At 35.3% G+C, this 17885-nt stretch overlaps 4 protein-coding genes across 4 annotated transcripts in view; 3 read left to right on the top strand and 1 right to left on the bottom strand.

Annotated features, from left to right (window-relative positions):
* Positions 1-17885, top strand: part of LOC125845351 (uncharacterized) — a 174941-nt gene that overhangs the window by 49661 nt on the left and 107395 nt on the right. The gene's annotated exons all lie outside the window — the stretch shown is intronic.
* LOC125845377 (uncharacterized) lies at positions 812-4615 on the top strand. Its single transcript, XM_049524877.1, has 6 exons — positions 812-1014; positions 1097-1152; positions 1813-1936; positions 2018-2124; positions 3910-3964; positions 4043-4615. The coding sequence occupies exons 1-6, from the start codon at positions 933-935 to the stop codon at positions 4120-4122; spliced, it is 504 nt and encodes a 167-aa protein (XP_049380834.1). The 5' UTR covers positions 812-932; the 3' UTR covers positions 4123-4615.
* On the top strand, positions 5881-6441 carry LOC125845381 (uncharacterized). Its single transcript, XM_049524882.1, has one exon. The coding sequence runs from the start codon at positions 5948-5950 to the stop codon at positions 6344-6346; it is 399 nt and encodes a 132-aa protein (XP_049380839.1). The 5' UTR covers positions 5881-5947; the 3' UTR covers positions 6347-6441.
* Positions 6816-14923, bottom strand: LOC125845359 (ribonuclease H2 subunit A). Its single transcript, XM_049524858.1, has 8 exons — positions 14753-14923; positions 13889-13960; positions 12756-12879; positions 12586-12673; positions 7843-7980; positions 7654-7741; positions 7428-7548; positions 6816-7177 (listed from the first exon to the last, which is right to left on the bottom strand). Exons 1-8 carry the CDS (start codon positions 14835-14837, stop codon positions 7000-7002), a joined length of 894 nt encoding a protein of 297 aa, XP_049380815.1. The 5' UTR covers positions 14838-14923; the 3' UTR covers positions 6816-6999.

The raw sequence follows: 17885 nt of genomic DNA, 5'->3' as shown, positions 1-17885 counted from the left end.
TAATTGAAACACAGTTAATTACAAATAATTATAGATATCAAAAGTAAGAACTACAATAATACGACTAGTACAACGATAAACATGTACCAACAAGTAGTCTAAATCCTCGAAACACACAAAACAACCCTCCACTACCTACTAACGGTTTACCTTAGTACAAACGTCATCCACACCTTTTTTTTTTATCTAATATCATGTCCTCAATAACCTAAAGTTACATCATGTCTTGTCTAATCACCTCCCTCAATACTTTTTGTCCTATCTCTTCCTCTCCTCATACCTACTACTCCCTCCATTCATTTTTAGTTGTCATTTTGCGCTTTTCGAAAGTCAATTTGATTAGTTTTCAACGTTAAATTAGATTACATTAATTCGATATTTTTAACTAAAAATTTTGATATTCAAAAACTATATACAAAAAGTACTATAAATTACAAATTTGACATATTAATATAATGAAAAATTACATCATAAAATGTTAATCAAAGTCCTTATCATTTGACTCTAAAAAAAAATCATGATATAACTAAAAATAAACAGAGGAAGTATAACCAACCTCTCATACCCTCCTCACCGGGGCGTCTGGCCATCTCCTCTTCAAACGTCCAAATTATCTTAATCTCGCTTTTCTCACCTTGTCTACCACAAAGATCACTCCCACCTTATCCTGAATATCCAACGTTTAAAACAAAAGGTAGCTTATATTAACATTGACTTGGGTCGATAATGGGTACTCGATTCATGGTTAATATGATATTACCCGACCCGGGCCACCGATTAGGAGATCTTTTAAACCGTGAGGATCCGTCCAGCGTTCCGGGTTGGCCCCACCCGTTTAACAGACTTGGTACCATTGTTCAACAGAGACTTCGCTTGAGGCTTCAACGAAGTCATCAATCTGAGTTGTTGAGAGAGAAGAAACTGCGGAGAAGATGAACCAGAGGTCAGCCGTAAGAGGGAGGCCGTCGGGAACTGATGGCTCTGATTTCTCCTACCGCATGGTCGTTGATTCAAGTACTATTTCCCCATTTCCGTTTCACAATCTCTCATTTCCATTTTCCATCCGATTGCTTTAATGTTCTTTTTTTTTTGGCAGGATACACGAAAGTTGCAAAAGCAAAGTCTCGTTTGGCCAAATTGATCATCGTTCAGGTTTTGTAGATTGAATTTTTGTTTTAAAAAAGTAAAATTGGGGTAGAGGAAGCAGAAATGGAAGAGAGGATTACATAGTCAATTAACTGAGCTACTGAATTTTTTAATTGTTACATAATCTCTGGTTTAATCAGAATTGGTTATTTTAGGGTTATTTTCCAGTTTTTGAGGTAGGATTTAAACAAGTTCTGAAGTTAATGGTTTCTCGGTCTAGCTCATTGCACGAGGTTTGCCTAGTGTGGTTTACCTCTGCGAGTTATTACACTGGAGTGGAGTTTATCGAGTGCAAGGTAGTGGCTGTGGATTCACTTGACTTCAAAAAGCCATGAAGTTAGTTGTTTTTAAATACACCATTGCTCATCAGTTAATGTAGGCATATGAACTTGAATTGTACTGCCATTAACGCATTGACATTTTTGTTTAGGATCCAATAGGATAGTATACTCTCGATTCCCCTATTTTAGATTTGTTGGTTAACTGCATCATTTTCTTAAAACTAGAATATTGATAGTCAAAACTAGTGGAAAGAGAGATGAATGGAGGCTTAACTAAACTAGTTATCTCGTTTCCAGTATTTTAAGCGACATGTGCTGGAATAACAATGTGTAAGCATATTAGTGTGAGATCTTTCTATTGATAATTTTGTATCGTGCGCTTCAGGTTGTCACTCAATTGATGATAGCAGCTAATGTATTTGTTTCATTATCAAAGAACGAGTCTCCCGACAGAGTTTCGGTTGTTTCCCTTGGGATTGGTTTCGTGTCTGTTGTGGCAGGAGAACTAGGTTTGCTATTGGATCTTATTCGTGATCTAATCTACTTAAACATTCATCTTTGAATTGGACATTCCCTCTTGTTGTAATTAGGTCGAAAGAAAAGCCGATCCAATTTTCTGAAGTTTTATGTCTTTGGGTCGTCGATGGCAATCCTGCTGTCAGTGGCATATCTTGCTATGAGCAATCTCCAATTGGAGGTATGGTTATGTGGTTATTCATTCCGACTAGAAAAATGATGCTTAGCTATTGTATTAGACAGAAATGTATCTACGACAGAAATATGCTAAATAGGTTTTATATTTTAGCACTATTCTCATAGTTTCTTGTTCGTCGATTGCTGTTACCATCTGTGTTTCTTGTGCTTCAGTTATCACATTAGTTCATTGTTGTTACTGATCTTTTTTGTGTATGCTATGTACTGCTTTCCAGCTTTATTTTGTTATTGTTACTGCTTTCATTTCTGTGTTCTCTTTTTCAAACTGCTTTGAGATGTTTTACTTGAGCTGAGTGTCTATTGGAAACAACCTCTCTATCTCTACAAGGTAAGGGTAAGGTTGTGTACATTCTACCCTCCCTAGACCAACTTTTGGAGTTACATGGGGTATGTTGTTGTCAGAGGCGTATCTAGGATTTCCGCAAGATGGGTGCACAATTACAAAAAAATATATCTTAAATATAAATTTGATCGGTTTGACTTTTAGGTTTTTAATATGAACCATTAAATTTGAAAAATTATAGGTCCAAAACATATAATGCTACTAGTTTTAAATTTTAATATACAAATTTGATTTAATTATATAAAAAATTTACAGTGCTAATTATTTTAGGAATTTTCAATGTAACACACTTGAAAACTTTGAAAGATTAAAGGAAAAAAACAAAAGAATAATTAGTTAAAACGCCAAAAGTGTAACCAATAGCCACTTAGAGAGGTGTTAGTAAAAGACAAAATAGATATAAGATTTAAATTTCTATCCTCACTTAGAGGGGTGCACCCAATCATCATCGTATTATTATATGATACTTTGAATGTGGATTCACACATCTATATTTACATATTTTATAAAAAATATAACACTACTATATATGATCTAGAGAGGGAGCATGGGTTGACGTGAACCCACGGCACCCCCTCTAGATACGCCCCTGGTTGTTGTTGTTGAATAGGGACCTCTTAGTTCTTTGGAATGATTGTATTAAGAGAACCTTGATTTACTTGGATGATCTAATGGCACTTGAGTTGAATTCCTTAACTTCACTAAGAATTTCTTTTGAAGTTAGTATTTGAGTTTTTAATGTAAAACTTAGGAAAACAATCTTCAAGTTCAAGATTTTAAATTGTAGTTTCAAGGTGTATTTGAAGGGAAGTTTTTCAAATCTTGAACTTGCACTCACAAATTCTCAAGTTCCACTAACTTTTTTCCAATCTTGACTTCAAATAGTTTTTTAGAATCGAAAGAAGCAGTACTTATATTTCTTAACTTTGTAAGTAATGTTCTGATCGATAGAACTATTTCCTCCATTTACACGATGGAAAATTTTGTCACTCTAGTATGATTTTCAGGTAGTTGCTCGTTAATTTGCAGTCCAAAATAAATAAGTTGATATCACAAGTCCTTCCTTGACAACCCTTATCTTAAGAAGGTTAAAAAGAGAGTATAACCCAACTCAATAGGTTGCATAAGGCTTGATAGATTGATTAAGATGGAAATAAAAGAATGCAACTAAGCAGTAAGTATGATACTTAATTGGAGTACACAAAGCACCATCTTTACAGTGTATCTACTTTTTCCTTCCTTCAGAACTAGTCAACCTGGGGTATTTCTTCCTCAATTGCAAGAAGTCGGTCGTTGTTTTGATTTTAAGTGAATTTTCTTCTTCCTTTGATCTCTTAATGACATTATTGTGTATTTGCTTCTGTCTTTGATTTCTCGTTATCATTTTGGCTTGACTAAAAATAATCTAATGATGTTATTGCGTAGGCTTTCCAAAATTTTACGAGTTTGGAAACTCTGAAGATTGCAGTTGTCCTACTAGGTAAGCTTCCTGATGCAAAGCTGGTTCTCATCATATGTTGTATACAGTTGATGTATTGACCGTGCTCTTGTTCTGCAGGATTTGTGGTGCAATTATTTGTAATTGGTACAACCATTTCTCTCATTAAAAATATGGCACCTCCTAAGAGGGCTTCTTGATTATAGTCACTCTGGTGAAATTCCAAATGTCTTTTGACTGACTAAAGAGGATACCTATATACTTTGGGATTCAACTGATATGGCGTTTTTGATTTAAGATCCATGAGCTGAGTATCAGATCCCACTGATATACTTTGGATATCAGTGTTTCTTCTCTTCACACAAGTCGGCGTAGAGACAAGATTGTTGGTTTTAGAAGGATTCATACTGGATTGAACTCACTTATCTTTTACATTATGTTTCATTAGGTGCAACGGTTGCTGCTCGCGTGTACTTTGTATCCGACTTTGTGAGGGCACTGATTTTCCAACATTCTCTTGGGATTTAAATACACATTTTGGCTAAATACTTAATGAGGATTTTGAGAGCATGGATTATGTTTATGTTTGGATGATCTTTACTTGGCTCTTGTTTGTTGAATTCTTTAACTTCACTTGGAAACAAATTTTTGAAGTTTGTGTTTTGAGTTTTTCACTAACAGCTTTATAAGACTGAGTAAAGATGTTAAAACGAATTTTGTGGATAGCTTTAAAATGGGCCTATGATAGATGAGTAATCCGGTGTTTTTGATTTTTGACCCTACTAATTTTATTATTATTTTTTAATAAAAAAAAGCCTCCGTTTCAAAAAAAAAATTAATTAACTTTTGCTTATAAGACAAACATTTATAATATTTAAGATTGCAAACTTGTTCAATTGATCAGAAATTGTTATAACCAAAAGTTAAAACTTAGGTGGTGTTCAGTTCAATTGAAAACTTAGGTGACATGTGTTCAAAATATTTCAAGATAATGAACTTATTCAATTGATCATAAATTCCGTCTTATAGTAAAAAGTTAAAACTTAGGTGTCAGACGTTCAGGATATCATATATCATATATAAAACAGAACTTTATGTTCGCCTACGTGGCGCCACCACAAACTAGAATTCTCTTCTAATTTATTTATTTCCAAAACTAGCCTTTTCTTTTCATGAAAAGTTGTGACTTTTATGAAGAGTTGCGACTTTAATAAAGAGTTGCGACTTGTATGAAAAATTGTGACTTCTATGAAAAGTTGTGACTTTTATGAAGAGTTGTGACTTCAATAAATAATTGCGACATTTATGAAAAGTTGCGACTTTAATGAAGAGTTGCGACTTTTATGAAAGGTTGTGACCTTTCCGAAGGGTTGCAACTTTTCCAAATAGTTGTAAGTTGTAACCTTTTCGATAAGGCACAATAAACATCTATTCACACTACTCTTTGTTGTCTATAAATAGAGAGATTCTTCTCATTTTAAAACAACGAAAATTATGAACCTCTTCTTCTTCTTCTGCTTCACAATTAAATATTTGTGTATTTTGCTCATGTTATGTGGCTCACTGACACCATTGCTTATGTTACAGATCCTGGTATGTATATTTACAGTAATTAATTTATGCTTATATTTTTAAGGATAAATGATAAGATATAATAATTTTCATTTTCCTTTACATTATTAATGTTTGTTACTACATAATCTTATATGTAAGATAATATTGTGTTTAGTTTTAATGACTGATAAGTTTTAAGTATTATTTTATAAATTTTGTGATAATAAATTTTCGTGCGAAGTGCGAGTAATTTTACTAGTTTTATGATAATGAACTTGTTTAGTCAATAGTTAAAAATTAAAACTTAGGTGACATACGTTCAGAATATTGACAATGAACTTTTTAAAAATAAGGTTAATAAAAAATAAATAAATTATTACGGACAAATATTCAATTGATATACAATTGATTGACCCCAATTAAAAAGAGAATTGCTCCCAAAATCCATAAATCACAAATTGAGGGGAAAAGATGATCGGAGAAGTGGAGAAGATGATAACAGTAGGCCTTGTTTGGGGAGCAACAAATGCCCTAATGCGAAAAGGGGCAATCAAATGGGACGAAACCATCAAATCTTTACCTCAACCAAACACACCCCAACATCCAGTACTCACCACTCTACAAAATTGGCTCAAACTTCTGTTGATTTGGCAATATTCATTGCCATTTCTTCTAAATCTGTCTGCATCAGCTACTTTCTTTGCAATTCTAAGTGATACACCAATTTCTTTAGCTGTTCCTGTTACGAATGCCACCACTTTTGCTGCTACTGCTGTTTTTGGATTGATTCTTGGTGAAGAAACTCGTGTTGGTCTTGCTCTTTTTGGTACTTCTCTTATTGTTCTTGGTGTTTACATTTGTATCATGTAATCTTTTCAAATAAAGCTGGATCTGGATCTGATAGACAGGGAAGGATCTACAACTTTGGGTACATGTGTTTTCGAGAATTCAGTAACTTTTGTGTAGATTCAGTATTTCTTTAGAAATGTGTGTTGGAAATCATAATAACAAAGCAATAGATGTTAAATCTCTTTCGACTTCACCAAAGATTGATGTAATTCTGGCTCCGCCGCCAAAGATGTAAATATGAAACATTTCAATTTAAATGCACAACATCAGAATTCTTCAAATCAGGTGGAACTATCTTTTGCATATGAGGAGTTATAAATCTAGAGGCAATGTAGGAAGATACATCAGACACTAATGATTGATACACATGAAATAACACATAATTTGAGTGATTACATGAAAAACGAGACGTTCCGAGTCCCTTTCAGATGAGCAGAAGATATTCTAGTTGCTGCAAGTACAAAAAACTGTGGGAACCAGGGAGAACATGTATGGATAATCCTTAAAAGATGTTTATCATATTAATCGCATTACAAATCTGGTAAACATTTTTTCGATCAGCTAGCAGGTATATAACTAACTAATCTAATCACCATCCTGTTCTAGTTAATGCCAGATGAATTTGGTTTTGAAGCAACATTTCACATTCTATCAGTAAATGAGAATTGTGTCCTTCAGAACTGTGAGAGGAGCTCAAGTTTACGAGCTTGGAAGAATTTGCAACGGCCTTTCCCATTTGACTCAATATCTTCACTTTTCCTCTTTACACCTGTGAAACCAATATTAGTTAGCTTCACTTGCCGCTTACTAGCTCTTCCGTTGGATTCATCTTCGTCATTCGCATCAGATTCCCTATGGAAATCACATAAAAGAGATTCACATTAAACATTAATAGCAATATGATTTGAAGTTTTGAACTTGCTTCTGTTGCAGTCGGAAAAAAACTTATTAAGCTCTCACTCATTTCCATTTTCCAACTCTATATTAAAACACGCGACACAAAAGGATTTGAGGTGAAAGTAAAACAACGAGATTTTGAGTACAAGGATCCAGCAGAATTTAGTAGAGTCAAATGTTTTATGGAGGTTAGTAATGGACTCACCATACTACTTCGACGTTATCCTTGGAGTATGCATTACATGTTCCCCAGCTAAAACGGACCAAGGTTGGGAACCCAAAAACTGCATGTTTGTGATTATCCAGCCAAGCTTTTGTCTCAGGATCTACAGGCAAAAATGGATGTCAAATTGCCCAGTCCATTTTGAGTACGATGTTAGAATCTAGCAACATATAATCCCAATTTTAACTGAATGGAAGTTAAACACTACCTCCAGGATATCCAGATCCAAAGTTCCTTTGCATGTTCTCAGCAGTTTCATCAAGCACCCAATCCCGCAAGGCTCGGTCCCTAGTAACCTTAAAGATGGTTATAAATGACATTAAGACTTACGAATTCAGATTCTAATTTTACAAAGGGAGGTAAATAGAGCGAGACAAAGTGGCAGATGCCAAGTCACCTTTGCAACAATACTGGCTCCACTTACGACGGGGTAAAGACTGTCAGCTTTTTTTGCAACAACAAATTTGATTGCTGGAAATATTTCAGATAGCTTCACTCTGTACTTTTCAGGATCACCAACAGTATCCACATAAACCTGAAAGGGATTCATTAGTGCATTGCTTCTGAAAATGTCTAAATAACTTGTGGAATAAATTATATAATTGATCTGTACTCCCTTTGTCCCAATTTAAGTGTCTTACTTTCCTTTTTGTTTTGTCCCAAAAAGAGTGGCTTCTTTCTATACTTAGTAAGTTTTCCAATTCCAACAATCTACATGACAAGTTTAAGACTACAAGATTTAAAAAACTAAACACATCTTTTATTAAGATCACAAGATTCAAAGGTCTCATTTTGTTTCTTAAACTCCATGCCAGTCAAACTAAGACACTTGAATTGGGACGGAGGGAGTGAATGCTATCAGTTTCAGTATTTGACAAGCCATCAAGTCTACTCTTTTCCTATTTGCTTTTTAGTGAAGTACACACCCATCCAGGAAAATGGGCAACTTATACAGTATACTAACAAGATTAAAGGTATGAAATGTGATAACCAAAATCAAAGTAATGGTCTGTGGCAGAGAGAACACGACAAGCACATACCAATAGAGGAGAATGTTGAGTTCTGAATAGTATATTTAGAAATTGAGGTCTGACAAGTATATGTGGACAAAAGATATAGGACTCTAGGTTAAGCTTGGAGCTGCTGAGAGCTAGGTAAGCTGCAAAAACTTTGGTCTGGTCTTAAATTTGACCCAAAAGAGTTCCATTGCAGCAGTATGTTATGAACATCAGAGCCTCATCTATCAGGTACAGAAAACTGACAAAAGGCTGAATTTCAGAAGTTGGCATGTTTGTTTGTCAATTAAGAAAAGATAGCCTGTAGATATCTGGAGGCAGATTATGTCATACATAGTCAGGTTAGAATAACTTAGCCAATGTGAGCTATGCATAGTATAGTCGGTCTCAAACCCAGATAATGAACAACACAAAAATAGTCCAATTATGATGAATCCTCTAAATGGGCTATGCAGGATTCCCATAGCTGAACTCAACTAGTTTGGGGTTATTCATCTAGCTGACTGATTGATATTTTGGTTAAAATAGCAAGGATAATTGAAGTATAGTTCCTGCAGCTGATTTATTTCAGTGACTCTTCTCTTAATAGTCACAGAAAGGGGTCTATCCTGTGAGACAAGAGAAAGCCTGATGTATGCCAACTAGAGAAAAAGGAACAGGAACCAGAAATCAGATTTACTCATTCTTCCCTCCTTATTTTGTTTCCCCACTGGTGGAGTAGTAGTAGATGCATACACATGTTAATGGATATGATATTATGTTTCCCCTTTTGCTAAAAGAAAACATAAGCCAGTGCAGAATTATATCAAAGTCAACCATCTCTAGAATAATCAAATCTACATAATTTTGCTCTGATACCAAGTTTGTCACGATCCAAAACGAGTCATAAGTGACACCCACACTTAACCTTCTAGGCGGGTGAACCAACGAATGCAAACCCCAACTTATTATTAGTTTTTCAACTTATGCACTACAACAATAATACAGAAACTCAAATCTTATTAAGAAATAAAAATCATTTACAGTCTATTACATATCGTTTCCCAAAACTTGAAAGTCATCACATCAAGGACATCTAATCCCCAAATACTAAGTATCAAAGAAACCATAATATATGAACAAAATAGTTTGTGTCCGAAAACTAGGACATTATGCCATGACCGAGAGAATCCAACAAGAGCTAGAAGGAATAGCTTACTCTGGAATCTGATGTGCTGGAGACTGGCTAAAGCTGAGGGCAAGTCGAAGGTACATTCCACAAAAGTCACAAGGCAAGACCTATACACCTTCTCAACTAGCACAAACTCAACAATAGGAGTAGCAACATGAATAGGCATGTCAAGTAAGTCACAATGCAAATCAAGTCCCTTAGCTAACGAGGAAGATACATAAGAAAAAACGAATCCAGGATCAAACAATACGGAAGCCATGCGATTGCAGACCAGAAGAGTACTTGTGATAACAGCATTGGATGCCTCTGCCCTCCTGGAGAAAGCATAACAATGGGCTCTGTCGGGCTGCGCTCTAGTAGTTCCAACCCGGCGACCACTACATCCTCCAGAATGACAACCTCTACCATAACCATCCCTGCCTCTAAATGTTGGGGCTCTATAACCCTGATCATATCGAGCCTGACTCTATTTCCTGATATGCCCAACCTCACCACATCCATAACAAGGTTTGGAGTCGAGAGTAGGTGTCTTTGAAGACTGAAGATAACTACCAAACTCAGAAAAGGGTTGATTGGTATGTGACGGACCCTCAACCGAAACCTGCAATGAAGATTGAATAAGACAGGATGGACAACCCCCAGAACTCTGCCCTCTGGGTAAGAACCACTAAACTCGCCTCCCTTAAAGAACTTCTTGAATGTTGTCACCTTGGGGAAGTCATTTGGCTTCACCCCCTCTATCACAAAATCAACCAGTTCCTAAAAAGATTTTGCAGAAGCAGCCATTTGTAAAGCTGGAATCCACAAATCTGACCTCAATCTCGATAAAGCGGCGAATCCGCTCTTGTTGACTTTAGTAAAGCTGGATAAAACACGACTATTGGCCGTAACATATATCTTTCCTTGCTCTATATTCAGGAGTTTATCTCTCCTCAAAGTCTAGGGTATACACTTCTCCGTGGAGAAGTTAGAGAATGATGCCCTAGTCATAGGTAATGCCTTGGCGCATTGAGCATGAGACCACCACCACATTTTGGCGTCTCCCTGTAACTGGTATGTCACAAACTCAACACCAAATCGCTCCACTATATCCATTTTATGAAGCAGCTCCTAAAAATCAACAAGAAAATCATAAGCATCTTCAGATTCAGTACCCTTGAAGACTGAAGGTTTCAACTTTAAGAACTTAATAAAGAGATCATGTTGGTCACTAGTCATTATTGGCCCTGTAGTAAATCGGGGAAACGTGCTTGTTTCTAAGGACGCATCCATGCGGGGATCCCCAACATCTTCTGCACCAACACCTCAGGTTCATGAGTACAACATGCAACTGTTGTGGCTCCCCGCATAGATGCGTCCTTGGAAACAAAAATGTTTCCACAATTGACTACAGGGCCAATAATGACTAGTGACCAGCATGATCTCTTTATGTAGTTCTTAAAGTTGAAACCTCCAGTCTTCAAGGGTATTGAATCTGAAGATGCTTATGATTTCATTGTTGATTGTCATGAGTTGCTTCATAAAATGAATATAGTGGAGCAATTTGGTGTTGAGTTTATGACATACCAGTTCCAGGGAGACACCAAAATGTGGCGGCGGTCTCATGCCGAGTGTCGACCAACAAAGGCATTACCTATGAGTTGGGCAACATTCTCTAGCTTTTTCATGGAGAAGTACATACCCTGGACTTTGAGGGACATGAGAGATGAGATCCTGAATATAGAGCAGGGAAAGATGTCTGTTGCAGCCTATGAGGCCAAATTTAGTGATTTATCCAGGTATGCTACTCAGTTTACTTCAGTCCACAAGAGCGGATTCGCCGCTTTGTGAAGCGATTGAGGTCAGATTTGAGGATTTCAGCTTTATAGGAGGTTGTTTTTGCAAAAATTTTCAGAAGTGGTTGATTTTGTGATAGAAGTAGAAGGGGTAAAGCCAGATGACTTCACCAAGGTGACAATGTTCAAGAAGTTCCGTAACGGAGGCGAGTTTAGTGGTTCCTACTCCACAGGGCAGAGTTCTAAGGGTTATCCATCCCGTCCTATTCAATCTTCATTATAGGTTTCAGCTGAGTTTGGTAGGTATCTTCATTCTTCTTCGTCTTCAAAGAGACTTACTCTCAACTCCAGAACTTGTTATAGATGTGGTAGGTTGGACATATCAAGAAATATTGTTCGAGGCAGAGTCAGGCACTGTATGATCAAGGTTACAAAGCCCCAACAGTTAAGAGGTAGGGACGGTTATGGTAGAGGTCGTCATTCTGGAGGACGTGGTGGTCCCCAGTCCGACTGGGGTGGCGAGTAGGTTGGAACTACTAGAGCGCAGCCCGACAGGGGCAATGGTCAGACAAGCAACAAAGCCCATTGTTATGCTTTCCCCGGGAGTGCAGAGGCATCCAATGCTACTATCCCAGGTACTCTTCTTGTCTACAATTGCATGGCTTTCGTAATGTTTGATCTTGGATCCACTTTTTCTTATGTATCTTCCTTATTAGCTAATGGACTTGATTTGCATTTTGACTTACTTGACATGCCTATTCGTGTTTCTACTCTTGTTGGTGAGTCTGTGCTAGTTGAGAAGGTGTATAGGTTTTGCCTTCTGACTTTTGTGGAGTGCAGTGAGTGTACCATGGTTTCTTTGATACTCTCAGACTTAGTATTTGGGATTAGATTTCCTTGATGTAATGACTTTCATGTTTTGGGAAACAATATGTAAGGTTTGAGTATGTAAGATTAGATGTTCTAGAGGATTTTTATTTCTCACTTTAATAAGGTTTGAGTTTCCGCATTATTTTCGTAGTGCATAAGTTGAAAAACTAATAAAAGTTGGGGTTTGCATTTGTTGGTTCGCTCACCTAAAAGATTAAGTGTGGGTGCCACTCATGACTCGTTTTGGGTCGTGACAGCAGCATACCCATCTTGAAGGGTAGCAAGTCTATTGAACTCAATAGTCTTACCTCGGTTAAAAGAACACCAAGCTCCAGTGTCTTCCTCACGAGGCCAATGGCAGAATTATGTGATATTTCATTGAGATTTATTTTGGTTCTGTCAAAAAGAAGAAAAGAGTACTCATGTGAAGAATTGATAAAATTGGAGTATGGTAAACCAAAGAGAGTTTTGTACAAACTTCTTTAACATTTTGGCTGAGAGATCTCTAGGATCTATCACATCAACAGCCCATCCGATGGATTTATTTGTCTTTAATTCCTCAAATAGTTCTTCCCTCTTCTCTTCTTTCAAAGTCTTCGAGTCTGTATAATATATCATCAAAAAAAGTTGAGTATGCATGAACATGAAGAGAAATTTGCAACTTGTTATATGTAGAGAAAACAACATGATAGCTTATGCCAGTCATACAATATTTTTTTCTAACACATTTTAATCAGGATTCATAGCTTTTTTTTGTAAATTCACCCAGCTGAGGATTTTCCGTAAAAACTAAAATAATCAACTTTATACTTCAAAAAAGGCAGTCGCATAATTCTTCATGCAACACCTCTATGTGGTTCAATTTCTCACTTTCGCTAGAGTCGAGAGAAGTTAAACAAACCTCTCAAGAAGCAATGAGAAAGGTTCAGTCGCTTATGTATAACAGGAACAAAATATGGGAATGAAGAGATCCGAATTAGGTAATTCAGAAAGAAAGATACAACATTTTAGAAATGATCTTCATTGATCATTCAAATGAAACAATGAATTTAGTTGGCTGACTACTATTCACTTTCATGCTTTAACATTTTTTTTCCGCACAAGCCAATTCCCAAGCAGATCATAAGGTGACTACTTTCCATATAATAGAAAAGATCAGAAAATCAGACCCTACATCACCAAAAACGATGGTAGGCAACTCCAACATGCCAAAAAACAAATATAAACAACTAAAACATTGAATGCATCCTTAAAGAAGATACTCGAATCCAAATCCAACAAAAATCAAAGAGTGAAGGCGGAACAAACACAACAACAACAACAACAATTACACCTCAATCCAAAGTAATTGACGTAGACTATATGAAAATCTTAAATATCCATTCTGCTCTATTTGGGCTTGAATCCTTTCCTATCTAACATCAAATCCCCGCACTGATAATAGATCAGGCCTAGGAGAGTACATCCTGACACAACATATTCAATATGTGAGGATTCATCATACATTGACTAATTTTACTCTGCTTCCAATCTAGCACAATTATCTATCCTCCTTTAGTTGGGTATAAAACTAAAATAATTCAAAAGAAGTACAAGTCTTTAATTAATTACCTGCAAACTGTAAAGTGGAAAGAGTCTTCTGGTATGAGCGTGCACAATACAGGCATCCATAGACCATTGGCCCTGTAAATCATATGAAAACATGCATACAGAGAGTTAAAACGGATACAAAGTGAATGCAGATGAACTACTTATCTTTTCTTTTGATAACCATGGTGTCCAGACAGTTCGGGCACACCTTAACTAATAAGGTGGGATATCCATTACCCTCACTAGCAACAAATATGAAGTAACTCCATCCACCAACACTGAGACATTTGAAAGAAATCACCTTGTGTTTGTCTTAGTTGGGATTTGAACATGTACCCACTGCTTTCCATGCGGAACAGTCCCTCCCCCCCAATTTAAATGTCTTACTCTATATTTTGGTTTGTCCCATATAGACAGTATCTTTCTATATTTAGTAAGTTTTCCAATTACAACATCCAACTAGACAAGTTTAATACCACAAGATTTAAAGGACTACACACATTTTCAATTTTACATCACAACATTCAAAAGTCTCCATTTATTTCTTAAATTTCGTGTCCAGTTGGTTGAGGAACTGACTAATTGCATAGCAATCCCCTGAAGTTCCCTGTTACACTTCAGCCCACACAATTTGTATTAATTAAGCAGTTAGTTAGAATGAGCCGAATCTAAGCTCATTAACTCTATATAATCAGTGCCTTGTACAGTTTTGAGAAAAGCTTTCACAAATATCTTCTCTACTTTGTATCTTTCTTCTCCGATTAATCACATTTTAACACAGTTAAACTTAAATTGAGACGGAAAGAGCATAGAATAATGTGTAAAAATCCACTAAAATTACAATAAATAGTAGATATGAACTCGTAACAATAAGGGGGAAAGTACCTAAAACAGGACCGCGACCAGCTTCGTCAATACCCATGATACAAGGCTTCGATGCCCAAATTGGAAGCTGCCCCAAAGTACCCATCTCCGATCTCCGATGTAGCCGGCCGCCGCTTCTGTCTACCGACGATCTGCTCACTTCCCGCCACAAAAGTGCAAAATACTGAACACTACACTCCTGAAAATAATATATTTATTCCCCTTTTTGACATATATAGTCAAGAAGACGCACAAAATAGTCTCTTATTTTTGTGTTAAAACTCAAAGTCATCTTGAGTGTTTATATGAAACACTAATAATCCCTCGTGTTTGTAATATTGGCACACTTTTAGTCCTCCCTCAAATTTTTGTCTATTTTATAAAGTTGGTTTTATCCACAATTTTATGTATGGAATGTTCAATCGTCTTTTATATATTTAGTAGAAATAATAATCTCACGTAGAGAAGGTAGAAGAAGAATACTTTGTTTTATTCAGTAGAAATATTATTGCAACTAAACTAAGAACACGTTGACATATGACGTTGCAAGAAAAAAAAATTGTGCTATTGCACGTGAAATTGAGGTGATTAACCTCTCGATTTTAGCTGTAATGATATTTTTACTAAACAAAATAATGTATTCTTCTTCTGACCTTCTTTCAAATAGAGTTATTATTTTTACTAAATTTATTAAAAGACGATTAAACATCTTATACATAAATGGATAAAATTAATGTTAAAAACTAGACAATAATTTGAGGAAGGACAAAGTGCATCAATATGACAAATACTAAGGACTATTAGTACTCCATATGAAAACTCAAGTATGACTTTGAGTCTTAATACAAAGATAAATAAACTATTTTGGACTTTTAACCGAAGGCTATTTGATGATTGAAAAGTGAACGATGAAAGGTGTTTAGTGGTATTTAATTTTAGTATTCTCTCAAGTTTAATTAAGAAATTGTTTAAGGCTTGAATTTAAATTATTATTCGCATAACTATGCCACTTTTCTTCATATACTTACTCTATGTTTATATAAGATTTACCAAGTTGTTTCTTTTAAAGTAGTATTATTTAGGGTGTGTATCGGTCGATTTGATTTAAAGTATTATCGATTTGGTTTGTCGGTTTTGATTTTTAAATATGCTAAGCTGATAATCAAACCAATAAGATATTTGTTATTAGTTTATCGGTTTTTTGTTTAATCAATAAGAAAATGCTTTCAAAACAAATATATGACTTGTCCAATAATTTGACGCGATACAAGCATACATCGAAACAAACAAATTAGACTAAATTGCAACAATAAAGACCAAAGTAATACTAAAACCTTTTGGGTAAATATAGCGATCAGAGTTAAGTAATGTTAATTGTATAGAATCCTTATAGTTATAATCTAATATAGTGATTATATTAATATTTTTGTTTAATAATTATGCATTACTAAAAATTAAACTGGTAAATTCTTATATTCTTAATGGGTTATTGGGACCAATAAAACTGAACCTAATAGGATTAGACCCTTAAAACCTTACTAAAAACGAATTATATCTGATTTAGTAAGGAAAAGACCAAAATACCCCTTGCTATTTTCGGTTAACCTTCCTTAACTGGACAGCCCAACTTCAAAAGGCCATATCTCACTCATCCTACCTCACAACTTAGCAAACTCATCGGCGTTGGAAAGATAATTCAAAGGTCTTTCCTACGGTATCTTGTAGCACATCTAACTCATCCTGTGCTAAGAGTTATGATCATTTCAAGTTGACCCAAAACTCATAACTTAAGCATAACTTGCAAGATTTTAGATTTTGCTATTTCCAATTTAATTCTTTTTGGAATTCAAGGTGCTACATCTAGTGACTTTTACACTTAAGAAATTTTAATTTCTCGGTAAAATCCTACTCACAACGAAAAACGTTTCAAGTCTTGGTTCAAAAAAAATTCTAGAGTGTTACAGGTTCAAACACTTATCTCATGAACTAAGCAACACAATTAATTTTTTTTTTTTACCATTTTCTAACATATGATTACAATTATATGGACAGTAAATATTATATATATTTGGTAAAAAAATTATGAGAATACTTTATTTAAGAGCTCTTCTCGTCTTGAGATGAGAAACAAGTGATACAAATAATTAAAATAAATCAAACTTCTTTATTCNAGTAATTATTTGAAAATATATATTGAATTGATAGAAATGGTATTAATGTATGTCTAATTCTTTATTTCCTCACACAATAAAGAAGTAGAAATTAATGAGAAATTTTGTTAAAATATTTTTTTAAAAATATTTTATTTTATTTCGATATATTATAGAGTCATAATAAAGAAAAATAATAATTTTATAAGATACTAAAAATTGAAAAATAACAAATAAAATAATTAAAACTTAGTAAAAGTTGGATTGATTAGGTTATGACCTGCATTTTAGTCCATTTAAGCCCAAGTAACATCAGGACAAGCCAACAACATATTTATTTACTAAGAGAAAATAAAAAGGCCCCCTAATCTATATCCGAATTTTCAACTGCACACTTTAACTTTACGAGAGTCCTATCACCCCCTGAACTGCTTAAAGTTGAAATAATTACATCGGTAAAAAATCACAACCACATCTATGTTGACCTGTGCATTTCACATGTTTGACACATGGAGATTTGATTAATTTATTATTCTTTTTCAATTGTTTTTGTAATTCCTTTCCCCTTTTCCCTATACTCTCTCAATTTCTTCAAATCCTAAAGTAATTTCTTCTCCCAATTCCTTCAAATTCCTAAAGTAACTTCACCATTACTTTAAACACCAAAGTACATCAAAATTGGATTGTGAGGAACAAAGATGAATAGTGATATTCGCTCTTTGCTCGTCGTAAAACTGAAAAACAAACTAATCGTTGTTTCGTCAAGGTTTTGCTTTCTTCGCCAGAGATCGCTAGTCGGGGCAGTGCAACCACAAGGTTTTGTTGTTGTTGTCGTCGACCTCACTATGAGAATAAAGGTAGATCGGAGGGAGGGTTTTTGCTGGTGGCGACAGTGGTGGCTGCTGGTGTGGCATTTCGCCGGCCAGTCAAGCAGGGAAAACCTAAAAACAAACTAAAAAAAGTGAGGGGAGGGAAAGAGGGATAACGAACAAATGAAAATTCTC

The sequence above is a fragment of the Solanum stenotomum genome, chromosome 11 (genome assembly GCF_019186545.1).
Source record: "Solanum stenotomum isolate F172 chromosome 11, ASM1918654v1, whole genome shotgun sequence".
NCBI classification, from domain to species: Eukaryota; Viridiplantae; Streptophyta; class Magnoliopsida; order Solanales; family Solanaceae; genus Solanum; species Solanum stenotomum.
The sequence above is the reverse complement of the archived record's forward strand: the minus strand, read 5'-3'. Positions and strand labels throughout refer to the sequence as shown.

Bases quoted from the DNA above. Each gene is read 5' to 3' on its own strand.
- LOC125845377 (XM_049524877.1), top strand. From the start codon at position 933: ATGAACCAGAGGTCAGCCGTAAGAGGGAGGCCGTCGGGAACTGATGGC. The intron at 1,153-1,812 runs GTTTTGTAGATT...CGTGCGCTTCAG, and splicing joins CCAAATTGATCATCGTTCAG to GTTGTCACTCAATTGATGAT. The intron at 3,965-4,042 runs GTAAGCTTCCTG...CTTGTTCTGCAG, and splicing joins GATTGCAGTTGTCCTACTAG to GATTTGTGGTGCAATTATTT.
- LOC125845381 (XM_049524882.1), top strand. From the start codon at position 5,948: ATGATCGGAGAAGTGGAGAAGATGATAACAGTAGGCCTTGTTTGGGGA.
- LOC125845359 (XM_049524858.1), bottom strand. From the start codon at position 14,837: ATGGGTACTTTGGGGCAGCTTCCAATTTGGGCATCGAAGCCTTGTATC. The intron at 12,674-12,755 runs GTTTGTACAAAA...TCTTTTTGACAG, and splicing joins TCAGCCAAAATGTTAAAGAA to AACCAAAATAAATCTCAATG. The intron at 7,549-7,653 runs GTAGTGTTTAAC...TTTTGCCTGTAG, and splicing joins TGGATCTGGATATCCTGGAG to ATCCTGAGACAAAAGCTTGG.